Below are 13746 nucleotides of genomic sequence, written 5' to 3'. Positions count from 1 at the left end.
GTACAGCTAAGTTTATAAGCAAACATGTTTGAGCATGTTACCGGAATACCAACAAGGTCATGGGAAAGAGGCAGGATGAAAGAGAACTAAGCAAATATTTGTAACTAAGTCAGGTTCCAAGATCTTCAATCATAGGTTCGTAGTTCTTATAAATAGTACCCATACTCACCAAGGAATGTCTCTTAACATGTTCTCTTCGTGTGAACAACTTTCCACAGATGTCACAAGCAAAGGACCTCACACCAGTGTGTATCAGCTGATGTCTCTTCAATGTGCGTCGATACTTGGCAATGTAATTACAATGTGGGCATTTAAATTTATTTTGGCTACCAATTGAAGCGTCACCTGGTAGACATAAAATCGGTGCAGTTTATTTACATTTCTGTTCAAAATAGGCATTGTTGAAAATTTGAAATTATCATGATGCAAATAAACAGCAAGGTAAACAAGCTTTTCAGATATACCCATGTGTAATTCATTTCTCTTTACATAAATGGAGATAATTAAGAATGTAGCATAAAATTACTTTATAGATAAATAGCTCATTTAATTGGAGCAGATTGCATTTATTCTTTAAAAATAATTTTAAGGATGTTTAGGGGAACTGTCTCAATAAGGAAGGCAGAATTAATGAACACAGGGCTAGGAATTTGGCGGCCATGTGGACCACAAGAATCAGCGATCACATCAGGTTGTTTGTTGGCTGTGGAGAAGCATATTAACTATTTCACTGTTAAAATGTTCAATTAAAGAACGGCCAATTCCAATTAGTTAATAAGATGATAGGCAAAAAACGGAAACAAAGTTCAAGATTCAAAACTAATTGAACACTGGCTGGTCTTCAGGTTTTGCTAGTTACCCAAGTATATTCTCATGAAGGAGGAAAAGGGATTAAAGCCATAGCTTACTGGATGACCAAAAAGGGTACAGAGTAACATTACGCAGAAAAAGCAAGTATATGACAGATTCCACATTGTTAACACAAATGAGAAATCACATTGATTAACAGAGGGAACTTCGTCAATGCTGTTACTGGAGCCTCAAAGATGTAACTGAGATTCAGAGGTGCGAAGGGACTTGGAAGTCCTTAGGTAGGATTCCCTAATGGTTAACTTGTAGGTTGAATTGGTGGTAAGGAAAGCAAATGCAATGTTAGCAATCATTTCAAAAGAACTAGCATTACATCCTTATTTTTAAATTCTGAAGCTTTGTAAGACATTGGTTAGACCACACTTGATTGGGAGCAGTTTTTAACCCCCTATCTACGAAAAGATGTGCTGGCATTGAACAAGGTCCAGAGGAGGTTCATGAGAGTAATCCCAGGAATGAAAGGGTTCAGATATGATGAGCATTTGATGGTTCTGGGCCTGTATACGCTGGAGTTTTGATGAGGGGAGATCTCACTGAAACCTGTTGAATTTTGAAAGGCCTAGAGAGAGTGGATATGGAGAGGATATGTGCTATAGTGGGGGGAAGTCTAGGACAAGAGGGCAGGGCCTCAGACTTAGAGGACACGCATTTAGAATAGATGAGGAAAAACTTCTTAAACCAAAGGGTGGTGAATCTGTGGATTTCATTGCCCCAGACAGGCCTAGTCATTGAGGTGGTGGTTGATAGGTTCTTGATTATTCAAGGTGTCAAAGGTTATGAGAAGGTAGGAGAATGAGATTAAGACAGATATAAATCAGTCATGATGGAGTGGTGAAGACAAATTTATGGCCTAATTCTGCTCCTGTGAGCTATGGTCAGGGATGGGAATGAGAGAAGAAAAGAGGGAAAGGAGAGAAGGCAGGGGAAAGTGAGTTGTAGGTACCATAATCTGCTAACATCTATAGATTCAGAATATTGCCCAAAGACTGGAAATTGCAAATGCTACACTCTTATTTGAAAAAAAAAGTTCTCAGAAAAACACTTCCAGTTAGTTTTATAGCTAAGCAGTGAGGAAGTTTTTAGAAACAGTAAATAGGGTAATGTTTGCACTTTGACAAATATGATTTAATTAGCAATATTGGTTGTGTTGTATATTTAACTTCCAAAAAGGTATAATAGATTAAATCTGTGAAATAAATATTGGGTATAGCAAATGTCTAAGTACAGGAAATAGCAATAAAAGATTGTGGGATATGTATAGTGGAACTCAAAGGAGTTGTACTAAGTGCACTGCTTTTCTTCTTTATACTGTATGTATTGATGAAGTGGATGTGTGTATACAGGGCATAATTTCCAATTAAACAAAACTTGGAGATAAAGTGAACTGTAAAGAGAACAGTAATAGACTTTAAGGAGACAAAAGCAAACTGCTGAAATGAAGATGTGGCAGCATCGACTCAATGGGCATTCTTGCATATTTATTACTAACAGAAAGAAATACAAAAGGCAAATATAAACTAGACAGCACAGTTGTAAGAGAGGTACAATAACAGAAAGATCTTGGATGTAATATTATTATCAAGGATCGCATTCATCTATCCAGCATCCTCTGTCTTTCTATCATCAGGCAGGAAACAGTAAAAACAGAAACAGTAGGAAAGGAAACAATTCCTTCCCTCAGGCCATTAGGCTTCTGAATTCCCTGCGCATCACATTTAAAATGTCACTGACAAATCTGATCTGTACCTCACATTTATGCACCTTGTTTGTTTATGTGTAATAAATCTGTAGATTTCATCCTTACTTTCATAAGTCATTATGTGTTATGTGTGTTATGCATACTACAGTGCTTTACACCCTGACTTGGAGAAACAGCTCATTTAATGGTATATATGTATATGACAATAAACTTGACTTGTATGTGCATTGTTTATCACAAATAAAAAGACATGGATACCATAGTTGTAAAAGCATATAACACCCTATGTGCTGTCTTTACGACAGTTATTTAGTTTATAATATTTTCGCTTAGTAATTCATTCAATAGTATTTTCTAGTTAGAATTAGGAGTGTTTAAAGTATATTCATTGCATGTAAAATATATCGGCATGCGATGACGTCACATCCGGTTTCGCCGCGTCTTGTGGGAAAACACCAGTTTGAAATTAGCGCGAGGGTGGGGGCTTGCCACGAGGCTCACCTGAGCAGAAGTTGTTTTGCAGGCATGAGAAATCACAGTGAGAGCAACGCTGTAAGTTAATAGATAATCGATATGTTGAACTAAGATGTTAATGCCGATCCTGTTAGAAGTAACGACGGTAGATAATGTTTATGCTTTCGTTAGTTAAAGAGTCGCGGATAGTTTGCATGGAAGTGTATTTAAAGTAGTCAATGGAGCAGGTAAACTCTCCCTGTATACTGCACCTTAGTGTAATGTAGTTATAGTCACCTTTGCAAGTATTTACACTTGAAATGTGATATTAAGGAAGGAACAAATACTGTATCAATCTTGTATTGTTTTATCAACAGTTTTCACCATATGTTAATGTGAAGAGTGAACAGTAAATGGTTAATCTTACTGCGATCTGGTTTTCATTGGCTGTGGTTTATCCGGACGTTAAATTCGGCGTTCGTTACACCCGAAGGAGAACGTTACAGTGAAAAAGCGGCATTATCAGGTGTTTCAAGTGCTGCAATGTCAGCTCAATCCAGCATCAAGTTGACGCCGCCCAGCGACAAGGGCAGTAAACCGACATCAAGTAAGCCCACCCGGGCGTTATCAGGTGTTCCAAGTGCTGCAATGTCAGCTCGATCCGGGATCAAGTCAATGGCGCCCAGCGACAAGGGCAGTAGAACGACATCAAGTAAGTCCACCCAGGCAAGAGCCAAGGCAGAAGCCGCCAAGGTGCGACTGCGTTACGCCAGACAAGAAGCAGTTTTGAAAATGAAACAGGCCACCAGAGAAGCCGAAATCCAGAAAGAAAGGGCTGCCAGAAAAGCCGAAATCCAGAAAGAAAAGGCTGCCAGAGAAGCCGAAATCCAGAAGGAATGGGACACCCGAGAAGCCGAAACCCAGTTGGAAATGGCAAAAATATCGACAGAGTTGCAAGTGCTGCAGCGAGAAAGAGAAGAAGAAGCTGCCATGGCGGAAGCAAAGTACATAGAAGAAGCTGAAGGGTCGCGTGATCTGACCGCAGTAAGATCTACTTTAGAAAGGACCAGACTGGAACGCACAAGCGACTATGTACAATATCAAATAGACAGGCAGGCTCGTCTCCCCTCTCCATACGTATTCGATAACTTCCCCAGCTACGAGGAACCTCAGAGAGTCACGATTGCATCACATCCATACGAGGAAGGAAATTTACCCTCGCGGCTCCGTGATGAAGTCAAGAATGAAAGAACCGACAACGCTCCTTCACCCCCACAACAGGACGGCGGGGAGGGAGAGGTTCACTCCAGGACAACAATTGTCAGCTCGAACTGTACAGAAGTTTGCGGTCAAACTCAGTCAAGCCGTTCTTGTTCCGAGATCTGCCTCACTGAGGTGTACCCTAAAGAAGCACAACAAGACATTACCAAGCGTAAAGTAACCGACGAGACGCTAGGTCAGTCAGTTTTCGTTCAAACCGAGCACGGAAACAAACTTGCACAATCAGCTCAAGATACCATTTCTTTAAAACCCAATGACACCAAGGTCTTCAGAGATGAAGCAAATAATGGGGTTGCCCCGTTGCCTTTCAGAGAACCACGCCAGCGCTCACCAGATAACAAAGAGCAGGCAGTCAAACGGTTCACGTCCTTACGGAAAACCCAGAAAAGGAAACCTGAGATGCAGCAACGCACCCGATTGGCCCACGAGGTACTGTGCACCCTAATGGCAGAGGTCACAGCCATTATAAACGCACAATCATTCCTACCTGTGTCTTCTGACCCAGAAAACCCCTTTATACTTTCGCCATCAACGCTCCTTACGCAGAAGGCAGGAGCACCTCCTCCACCAGGAGACTTCTCAGACAAGGATTTGTACACAAAGCAATGGAGACAAGTCCAGGCTCTGGCAAATCAGTTCTGGCCTCGCTGGAGACAAAAATATCTACCTTTGTTGCAACAGAGACAAAAGTGGACAGAACCCCGAAGGAATCTTCAAGTTGGAGACTTAGTCCTGCTCAGGGACAAGCAAGCCACCCGCAACAGCTGGCCAACGGCCAGAATCACTGCTACATTCCCTAGCGGGGATGGACATGTCAGGAAGATCGAATTGAAGACTACCGACCAAGGCGATGTGAAAATTTACCAAAGGCCAGTTACAGAAGTTATTCTACTTCTACCCAATGACTGATTAAGAGACTAAGTTTGTACTCTGCTCATTGTGACCTTACGAAGGTCAAGCGGGGAGTGTGCTGTCTTTACGACAGTTATTTAGTTTATAATATTTTCGCTTAGTAATTCATTCAATAGTATTTTCTAGTTAGAATTAGGAGTGTTTAAAGTATATTCATTGCATGTAAAATATATCGGCATGCGATGACGTCACATCCGGTTTCGCCGCGTCTTGTGGGAAAACACCGGTTTGAAATTAGCGCGAGGGTGGGGGCTTGCCACGAGGCTCACCTGAGCAGAAGTTGTTTTGTAGGCATGAGAAATCACAGTGAGAGCAACGCTGTAAGTTAATAGATAATCGATATGTTGAACTAAGATGTTAATGCCGATCCTGTTAGAAGTAACGACGGTAGATAATGTTTATGCTTTCGTTAGTTAAAGAGTCGCGGATAGTTTGCATGGAAGTGTATTTAAAGTAGTCAATGGAGCAGGTAAACTCTCCCTGTATACTGCACCTTAGTGTAATGTAGTTATAGTCACCTTTGCAAGTATTTACACTTGAAATGTGATATTAAGGAAGGAACAAATACTGTATCAATCTTGTATTGTTTTATCAACAGTTTTCACCATATGTTAATGTGAAGAGTGAACAGTAAATGGTTAATCTTACTGCGATCTGGTTTTCATTGGCTGTGGTTTATCCGGACGTTAAATTCGGCATTCGTTACACCCGAAGGAGAACGTTACACCCTAGCTTTTACATGTGGCGACATGGAAAATATGCAAGGAAATTATGAAAAACCTTCATAAAAGATCAGTTTGGGCACAGAGGAGTATATCCAAGTCTGGGAACCGTAATTTATGAAAGATGTGAGGGACTTTGTGGCTACAATGAGATGTATGAAAATAACTCCAGAGATGAAGTAAACTTTGTACAGGGTAAACTAAAGAACCTGGAATTATTCTATTTAGACCAGAGATTGCAAGCAGCACAAATGAAGCTAGTATGACTATGAGTGACAGACAGAACAGATATAGTCTAGCTATACACTTCAAACCGATTAAGACTGTGGAGAAATAACCAGATGACTGGCATTCTACACTCATCTGTTGCATCTTCTATGGTGCCTCAAAAGCCTTTGATCTCAATTGACATATAAAAGAGAGATTTTGTTTCATTGTTCTCTGACTCAAAATAAATATGTCATTTTTATCCTTGAAATGCAGGTTGGGAGTCTAAGACCAGAAGGTATACATTACTTAACCCCAATTTTGGAATAGCTCAAAAAGTTATGCAAAATCTTTGTTACTAGCTATTGTTACCAAGTTGACATTCACTATTTAAAAAATATGCCTGTTGAAACATGAGGACATATCAAATGATCTGAATTTTATCATTGATGGATTGGGAACTTTAAACTTAATACCAACATTGCAATTACCCTTATATCTCTATAAAAAGGTATGCATCAGATTAACTTATGCATATAATTATAGAGCACAACAGCACAGAAACAGGCCCTTCAGCCCATCTAGTGTCAGTTAGTCTGTCTAGTCCTATCAACCCACACCTATACCATCGCCCTCCATACCCGTCCATCTATGTACTTATCAAAACTTCCCTTAACAGTTGAAATCAAGACTCCATTCACCACTTCCATAAGACCATAAAATATAGGAGCAGAATGTCATTTGGTCCACAGAGACTGCTCTGCCATTTCATCATGACTGATCCAATTTTCCTCTCAACCCCAATCACCTGCCATCTCCCCATATCCCTTCATGCCCTGACCAATCAAGAACCTATCAAACTCTGCCTATCAACATAAACAATTGGCTCATCAGTTAATAATTTATTGGGGTGATTGATAAGTTCATGGCCCAAGGTAGAAGGAGATGAGTTATTAACTTTAAGCTTTCTGCATAATCACTCAAAGAGTTGACCTGCATGTGCATGTAACGAGAGCTATATAACTCATCTCCTTCTACCCTAGGCCACGAACCTATCAATCACCCATCTGTGGACACTTTCTGGAGGTCCAAGGTCCGTATGCTCCACGACCGCTGGACTAAGTGTGTAAATGTAGGAGGGGCCTATGTTGAAAAATAAATGTGCTAGGTCTTTAAAAATTGACTCCTTCTACCTTAGGCCACAAATTTATCAATCACCCCTCGTACTTTCTAAGATAAGGTTCCTAAACTGTTCACGTGAGCTCTCACCAGTGCTTTATAAGTTTTCAACATTACATCCTAGCTTTTATATTCTAACATGTGCCTTCCTTATCACAGACTCAATCAGCAAATTAACCTTTAGGGTAGTGGTTGCCAACCAGTCGATCGCGAACGATCGGTCGATCTTTGAGACTTTCTCAGTAGATCCCAAAAAAAAAGAAAAATAAGTACACAAATACATTATGCCTGATAAACTTTTTGATGCAAATATGTAGTAACTTCTATTTTGAAAAAGGACTTGACAACTTCATACCCAAAAGTAACAACCTTATCTAGGACAGTAAAACAAGATTCTCATACAGAGGTTGTCACTAAAGCGTACCGGGCAGAAAAGACCGGAAGGAAAACCCCCGCAACCCTGGAAACAATCTCTCTTTACAAACAGTTTCTGTAGCGGGAGTATTGCTATATTACCATGATCTTAATTGGTATTAACTTATCTTTATAATGCTCACACTACAACCTTTCTCACCCTTTAAATTCCAACATTCCCCAAATGTACAAGAAATGGGGAACAAAAACAGTGGTGTCATTAGCTTGTGTATCCCTGAAACTTATACTAGTGTCTCAGTAAGTTTACCAATACCAGGGAAGTTGAGGAGCTGAAATCAGGGTTGAAGGCCAAGCAAACGTGTTGCTCAGAGGACGTGGATCTACAAGTGTTAAAAGGACTTGTCACTCTGTGAATATTTTTCACCACAGTTTGAAGAATCCCTGGATGTAATGCAACAGCTCAGCCTGTTGTATTTGTCAGAATGGCTTTCCAGGATTTTACAAAAAAAGGACTTACTCACTCTTTTGCACTTAAAGGAGAGAACAAGAGGGGAGGATATTTACGAGTTTAAAAAAATGTCCGTGAAAATGACATCCCCATTCATAAACTGGGTGCAATTACTACTGATGGGGCCCCAGCAATGCGCGGTGTGCGTGTTGGTTTCATAGCACTGTGCCGTAATGACCCTGATTTTCCGAACTTCCTGGATTATCACTGTGTGATTCATCAGCAGGCCTTGGCTGGGAAGATGGTAGACTTTTGTCATGTAATGCCACTGGTGACCAAACTGATAAACTTGATTCGAGCAAAAGTGCTTCAGCATTGCTTATTCAAGGCTTTATTGGATGAGTTTGATGCCACTATGGCCTGTCTGATATGCTAGTTACAGTGTTTTCTTGGTTAAATTAATTTGAAAGTTTGACAAAAGCATTTTATGTCATTAAAATACAATTAGCCCAAGTAAAGGGCCTCAAGTTGGAAGTACAATCTGAGCTGGTTTTTTTCCCTAAACGATTCAGTAGGTCGATCTTGCCTTTCACTAAGGCCAAGGTAAGGGATCTTGGGCTTAAAAAGGTTGGTGACCTCTACTTTAGGGGATCCTGCATAAGGACTCCCAAGTCCCTTTGTGCCTCAGTTTTTTTGTATTTTCTCCCTATTTAGAGAATAGTCTACCCTTTCATCTCTTCTACCAAAGTACAATACCATACACTTCCTGACACTGTATTCCATCTGCCATTCCTTTGCCCACTCTCATCTAAGTCCTTCTGTAGCCTCTCTACTTCAATACTATTAAGCCCCTAGAGCTATCTTTATATCACCGGCAAACTCTGCAACAAAGCCATCAACCCATCATCCAAATTAAAGACACATAATGCAAAAAGAATTGCTCCCAAAACAGATCCCTGTGGAACACCACTAGTTACCAGCAGCCACACTTACTCCCACTCTTTGTCCCCTGCCAATTACCTACCACTTTATCAATCCTAGAATCTTTCCTGTAATAGCATGGGTTCATAGTTTGTTAAGCAGCTTCCATGTGTGGTACTTTGTCAAAGATTTTCTGAAAATCCAAGTACACAACATCAACCCATTCTCTTTTGTCTATCCTGCTTGGTACTTCTTCAAATAATTGCAACAGATTTGTCAGACATGTTTTTCCCTTAAGGAAACCATGCTGATTACGCCTAATTTGTCATGTGCCTCCAAGTACCCTGAGACCACATCCTTGATAATCGACTCCAACATCCTCCCAACCACTGACATCAGACTAACTGGCCTTTCTTCTTCCTCTCTTTCTTGAAAAGTGAAATGACATTTGCAATTTTCCACTCTTCCAGAACCATTCCAGAATTTAGTGATTCTTCAAAGATCGTTGCTAATGCTTCCATGATTTCTTCAGCCTCCTCTTTCACAGCCCTGGGGTGTACACCATCTGGTCCAGGTAATTTAACTACCTTCAGACATTTCAGTTTCCAAAGAACCTTCTCTCCAGTTATGGTAACGTCACACACTTCATGACCCCTGACATCTGAAACTTCCACCATACTGCTAGCTTCTTCCACAGTGAAGACTGATGCAAAATACTTATTCAGTTTGTCCACCATTTCATTGAGCCGCATTACTATCTCTCCAGATCACCTTCCAGCAGTCCAATATCCACTCTCAACTCTCTTTTACACTTCGTGTAACTGAAGAAACTTTTAGTATCCTCTTTAATATTATTGACCAGCTTACTTTAAAATTCCATTTTTACCTTCTTAATGACTTTTTTACTTGCCTTCTGTTGGTTTTTAAAAGCTTCCCAGTCCTCTAACTTGCCACTAATGTTTGCCCTATTATATTCAGATTCAGTTTATTGTCATTTAGAAACCACAAATGCAATGCAGTTAAAAAATGAGACAACGTTCCTCCAGAATGATATCACAAAAGCATATGACAAAACAGACTACACTAGAAAATCCTCATAACGTTTGGCAATCCCCAATCCAGAGTCTGGAGAGGCTGCTGCATATTAATATCGCGCTACCGTCCTAGAGCGTTCCCCGGAAAGGAGCTCCAAATCCACCAAACAAAACCAAAAACTAAAGCTACAAGACCTGCACAAAACCACACAGTCACAACATATAGTTATAACAGTGCAAACAATAGCATAATTGATAAAAAAAAAAGACCATGGCCACATTAAAAATAGTTCAAAGATGTTAAAGGACTATAAGTTCAAAAGAAATCACCACACAGTTTCCACAAGTCCCCAGGGTCCCGACAGACTTGCCATCCCACGCCGGCGGCAGAAAGTCCCGCTATGGACTTCCACGGCCGTCCGACTTGGCCTCGCAGACACAGCACACACCGAAAGCAACCTGACTGCAGCGGACTCCGAGTCTGTCAGACCTCCGAGCCTCCGACTATCCCCTCCGGCACAGCTTCTCCGAGCACCATCCTCTGCCGAGTGTATTAAGACAGCCCTGCCAACGGCCATCGGCAACGCGACCCCGAGGACTGGGGGCCTGTGCTTCCCAGCAGAGTCCCGGACCTCACAGCAGCAACAGCAATGAAGAAAGTCTTCCTGGAGATTTCCTGATGTTCCTCCGTGCTCCCATGTCTCTTTTCAATCGATTATGATTGCGCACAGTACCCCACTTCACAAATAAGATAATCAGCTCTGGAGTGGCTGCTGCAAGCTGCGTCGCGCCGCCATCTTAGAAATCTATATATGCCCTCTCTTTGGCTTTTATGTTGGCTTTGACTTCTCTTGTTAGCCAAGGCTGTGTCATCTTTCTTTTAGAATACATCTTCCTGTTTGTGATGTATACCTGTGCCTTCCTAATTTGCTTCCAGAAATTCCAGCCAATGCTGTTCTGCCATCATCCCTGCCAGTACTCTTTTCTACTGGCAGCTCGTTCCAAACTCGAACCACCCTCTATGTCAGGAGTTCCCAACCTCGGGCTAAGGACCCCTTACTTAATGGTATTGGTCCATGGCATAAAAAAGGTTGGGAACCCCTGCTGTAAATTAAGCAGTGCTCCTTTAATATTTCACCTTTCGCCCTTAATCTATGAACTTGAGTTCTGGTCTCATCCAAGCTCAGCGGGAAAAATATGCTTGTATTTACCCTATAACCCTCATAATTTTGTATACATCAATCAAATCTCCCTTCATTGCCTTATGCTCCAGGGAATAGTTTTCCTATTCTACCTTTCCCTATAACTCAATTCCTCAAGTCCCTACGACATCCTTGTAAATTTTCTCTGTATTACATCAATATCTTTCTTGTAGGTAGGTGACCAGAACCACACACAATAATCCAAATTTGGTTTCACCAATGTTTTATAAAATTTCAACATAACATCCCATCTCCTGTACTGATTTATGAAGACCAATGGTGCCAAAAGTTTTCTTTACAACCCTATCAACCTATGACACCACTTTCAAGGATTACGGACCTTTATTCTCAGATTTATACCCCTCAGTGTACAACTATTTACTACAGAGCAAACAACATCCTTGACACAGAATGGTTTTTGGTGCAATAAAATGAACAGTGGCTGGAGTATGCATGTACATATTGATTACATTTAGAAACGTTACTCGTATCAATATTTCTCAACACCTCTCTGCCTCTTCCTTAACTAATGAGTAATCTGTCAGTATTGTCTGGAAGCTACCAAATGGCAATGGCAAATCTTGGAAACTTGTATACTATATACTAAATGACCCAATTAAGCTTCAACTCTATTATACCTTATTTTAGGATGGTGATTTCTTTCTCACAATTAAAATTTAATTGCAGGTGTAAAAATAATTCACCGGCTGTAACTTCTTCATTTTTAAAAAGAAAATGAAGAAGCTTGTTTTACCCGCTGGAATTCAGTAAAGTTTATGTTGAAGTTTACAATGAGAAATCATGGAAAAAAATAGCACACCCAGGAAACATACTTGTATCAAAACACATTGTTGTACATTTTATACATATGTTGCTTTTTTTGTTTTGCTCAATATGCCATTCATCAAATTTGACTTTGAAAATACTTACCATTTAGCCACGTTTCTCCATTTTGCGCTTCCTGTAACAGTCCAAATCTGAATTGATCTGATGTCCCAGCTGGAAAGGAATAGGTAATTCCGTTTTATTTTATGGCTCCCAATCGCAATTAAATTCATTGATTAATCTAAATGAATCTATTACTCCAGAGGAACCCAAAAATCTAATGAATGCATAAAGCCCATTGAAAGAAGAAACTTATCTATCCTCTATCCACATAGCTAAAGTTAGGCTGAGTTCAGAAGCATCATACGGAATATTATTCCATTCTCTTACCCAATTAACACCCAGTGCTTCAAGTTTTAAGTTGCTTAACTGATTTGATCTAACTTTCTGCAAGATGGTTTAATTAGTGTCTACTTTAATGCATGGAGTATTATGAACAAAGCGGATGAGCTTAGAGTGTGGATCAGTACTTGGAGAAATGATGTTGTGGCCATTACAAAGACTTGGATGGCTCTGGGGCAGGAATGGTTACTGTGAGTGCCTGCCTTGAGATGTTTCAAAAAGGACAGGGAGGGAGGTAAAAGAGGTGGGGCATGGCACTGCTGATCAGAGATAGTGTCATGGCTGCAGAAAAGGAGCCAATAACTCTACCGGATGTTTTTTTTATAAACCACTCAATAATAACAGGGACATCAAGCAGCAAATAGAGAGACAGATTCAGGAAATATAATAATAACAGGGTTGTTGATGTGGGAGATTTTAATTTCCCAAACATTGATTGGCATCTCCCTAGAGCAAAGGGTTTAGATGCAGTAGAGTTTGTTAGGTGTGTTCAGGAAGGTTTCTTGACACAATATGTAGATAAGCCTACATGAGGAGAGGCTGTACTTGATCTGGTATTAGGAAATGAACCTGGTCAGCTGTCAGATCTCTCACTGGGAGAACACTTTGGAGATAGTGATGACCATTCGATCTCCTTTACCATATCATTAGACAGGGATAGAAACAGACAAGTTAGGAAAGCGTTTAATTGGGGTAAGGAGAAATATGAGGCTATCAGGCAGGAACTTGGAAGCATAAATTGCGAACAGATGTTCTCAGGGAAATGAACGGAAGATAAGAGGCAAATATTCAGGGGATATTTGTGTGGAGTTCTGCATAGGTATGTTCCAACATGACAGGGTAAGGATGGTAGGGTACAAGAACTGTAGTGTACAAAGGCTGTTGAAGATCTCATCAAGAGGAAAAGATGAGCTTATGAAAAATTCAAAAAACTAGGTAATGATATAGATTTAGAAGATTATAAGGCTAGCAGGAAGGAGTTTAAGAATGAAATTAGGAGAAGCAGAAGGGGCCATGAGAAGAGCTTGGCAGACAGGATTAAGGAAAACCCCAAGACATTCTACCAGTAAGTGAAGAGCAAGAGGGTAAGACGTGAGTATACAACCAATCAAGTGTGACAGTGGAAAAGTGTGTCTGGAACCAGAGGAGACAGCAAAGGTACTTAATGAAGACTTTCAGTATTCACTACAGAAAAGAATCTTGGCGACTGTCGGGA

General features: G+C 40.5%; 1 protein-coding gene across 1 annotated transcript in view; it reads right to left on the bottom strand.

The window, feature by feature from the left end:
- The window catches only part of zbtb10 (zinc finger and BTB domain containing 10), a 106265-nt gene that overhangs the window by 9109 nt on the left and 83410 nt on the right, over positions 1-13746 (bottom strand). Inside the window, exons 3-4 of the mRNA XM_059983520.1 lie at positions 12234-12302; positions 170-345 (exon numbers count right to left, since the gene is read on the bottom strand). Of these exons, the coding sequence (XP_059839503.1) occupies positions 170-345; positions 12234-12302 (245 nt within the window). The remainder of the gene's footprint in view (positions 1-169; positions 346-12233; positions 12303-13746) is intronic.

This window comes from Hypanus sabinus, chromosome 1, assembly GCF_030144855.1.
Source record: "Hypanus sabinus isolate sHypSab1 chromosome 1, sHypSab1.hap1, whole genome shotgun sequence".
In the NCBI taxonomy this organism is placed as follows: Eukaryota; Metazoa; Chordata; class Chondrichthyes; order Myliobatiformes; family Dasyatidae; genus Hypanus; species Hypanus sabinus.
Note: the sequence above shows the minus strand (reverse complement) of the source record. Positions and strands in the feature narration are given on the sequence as shown.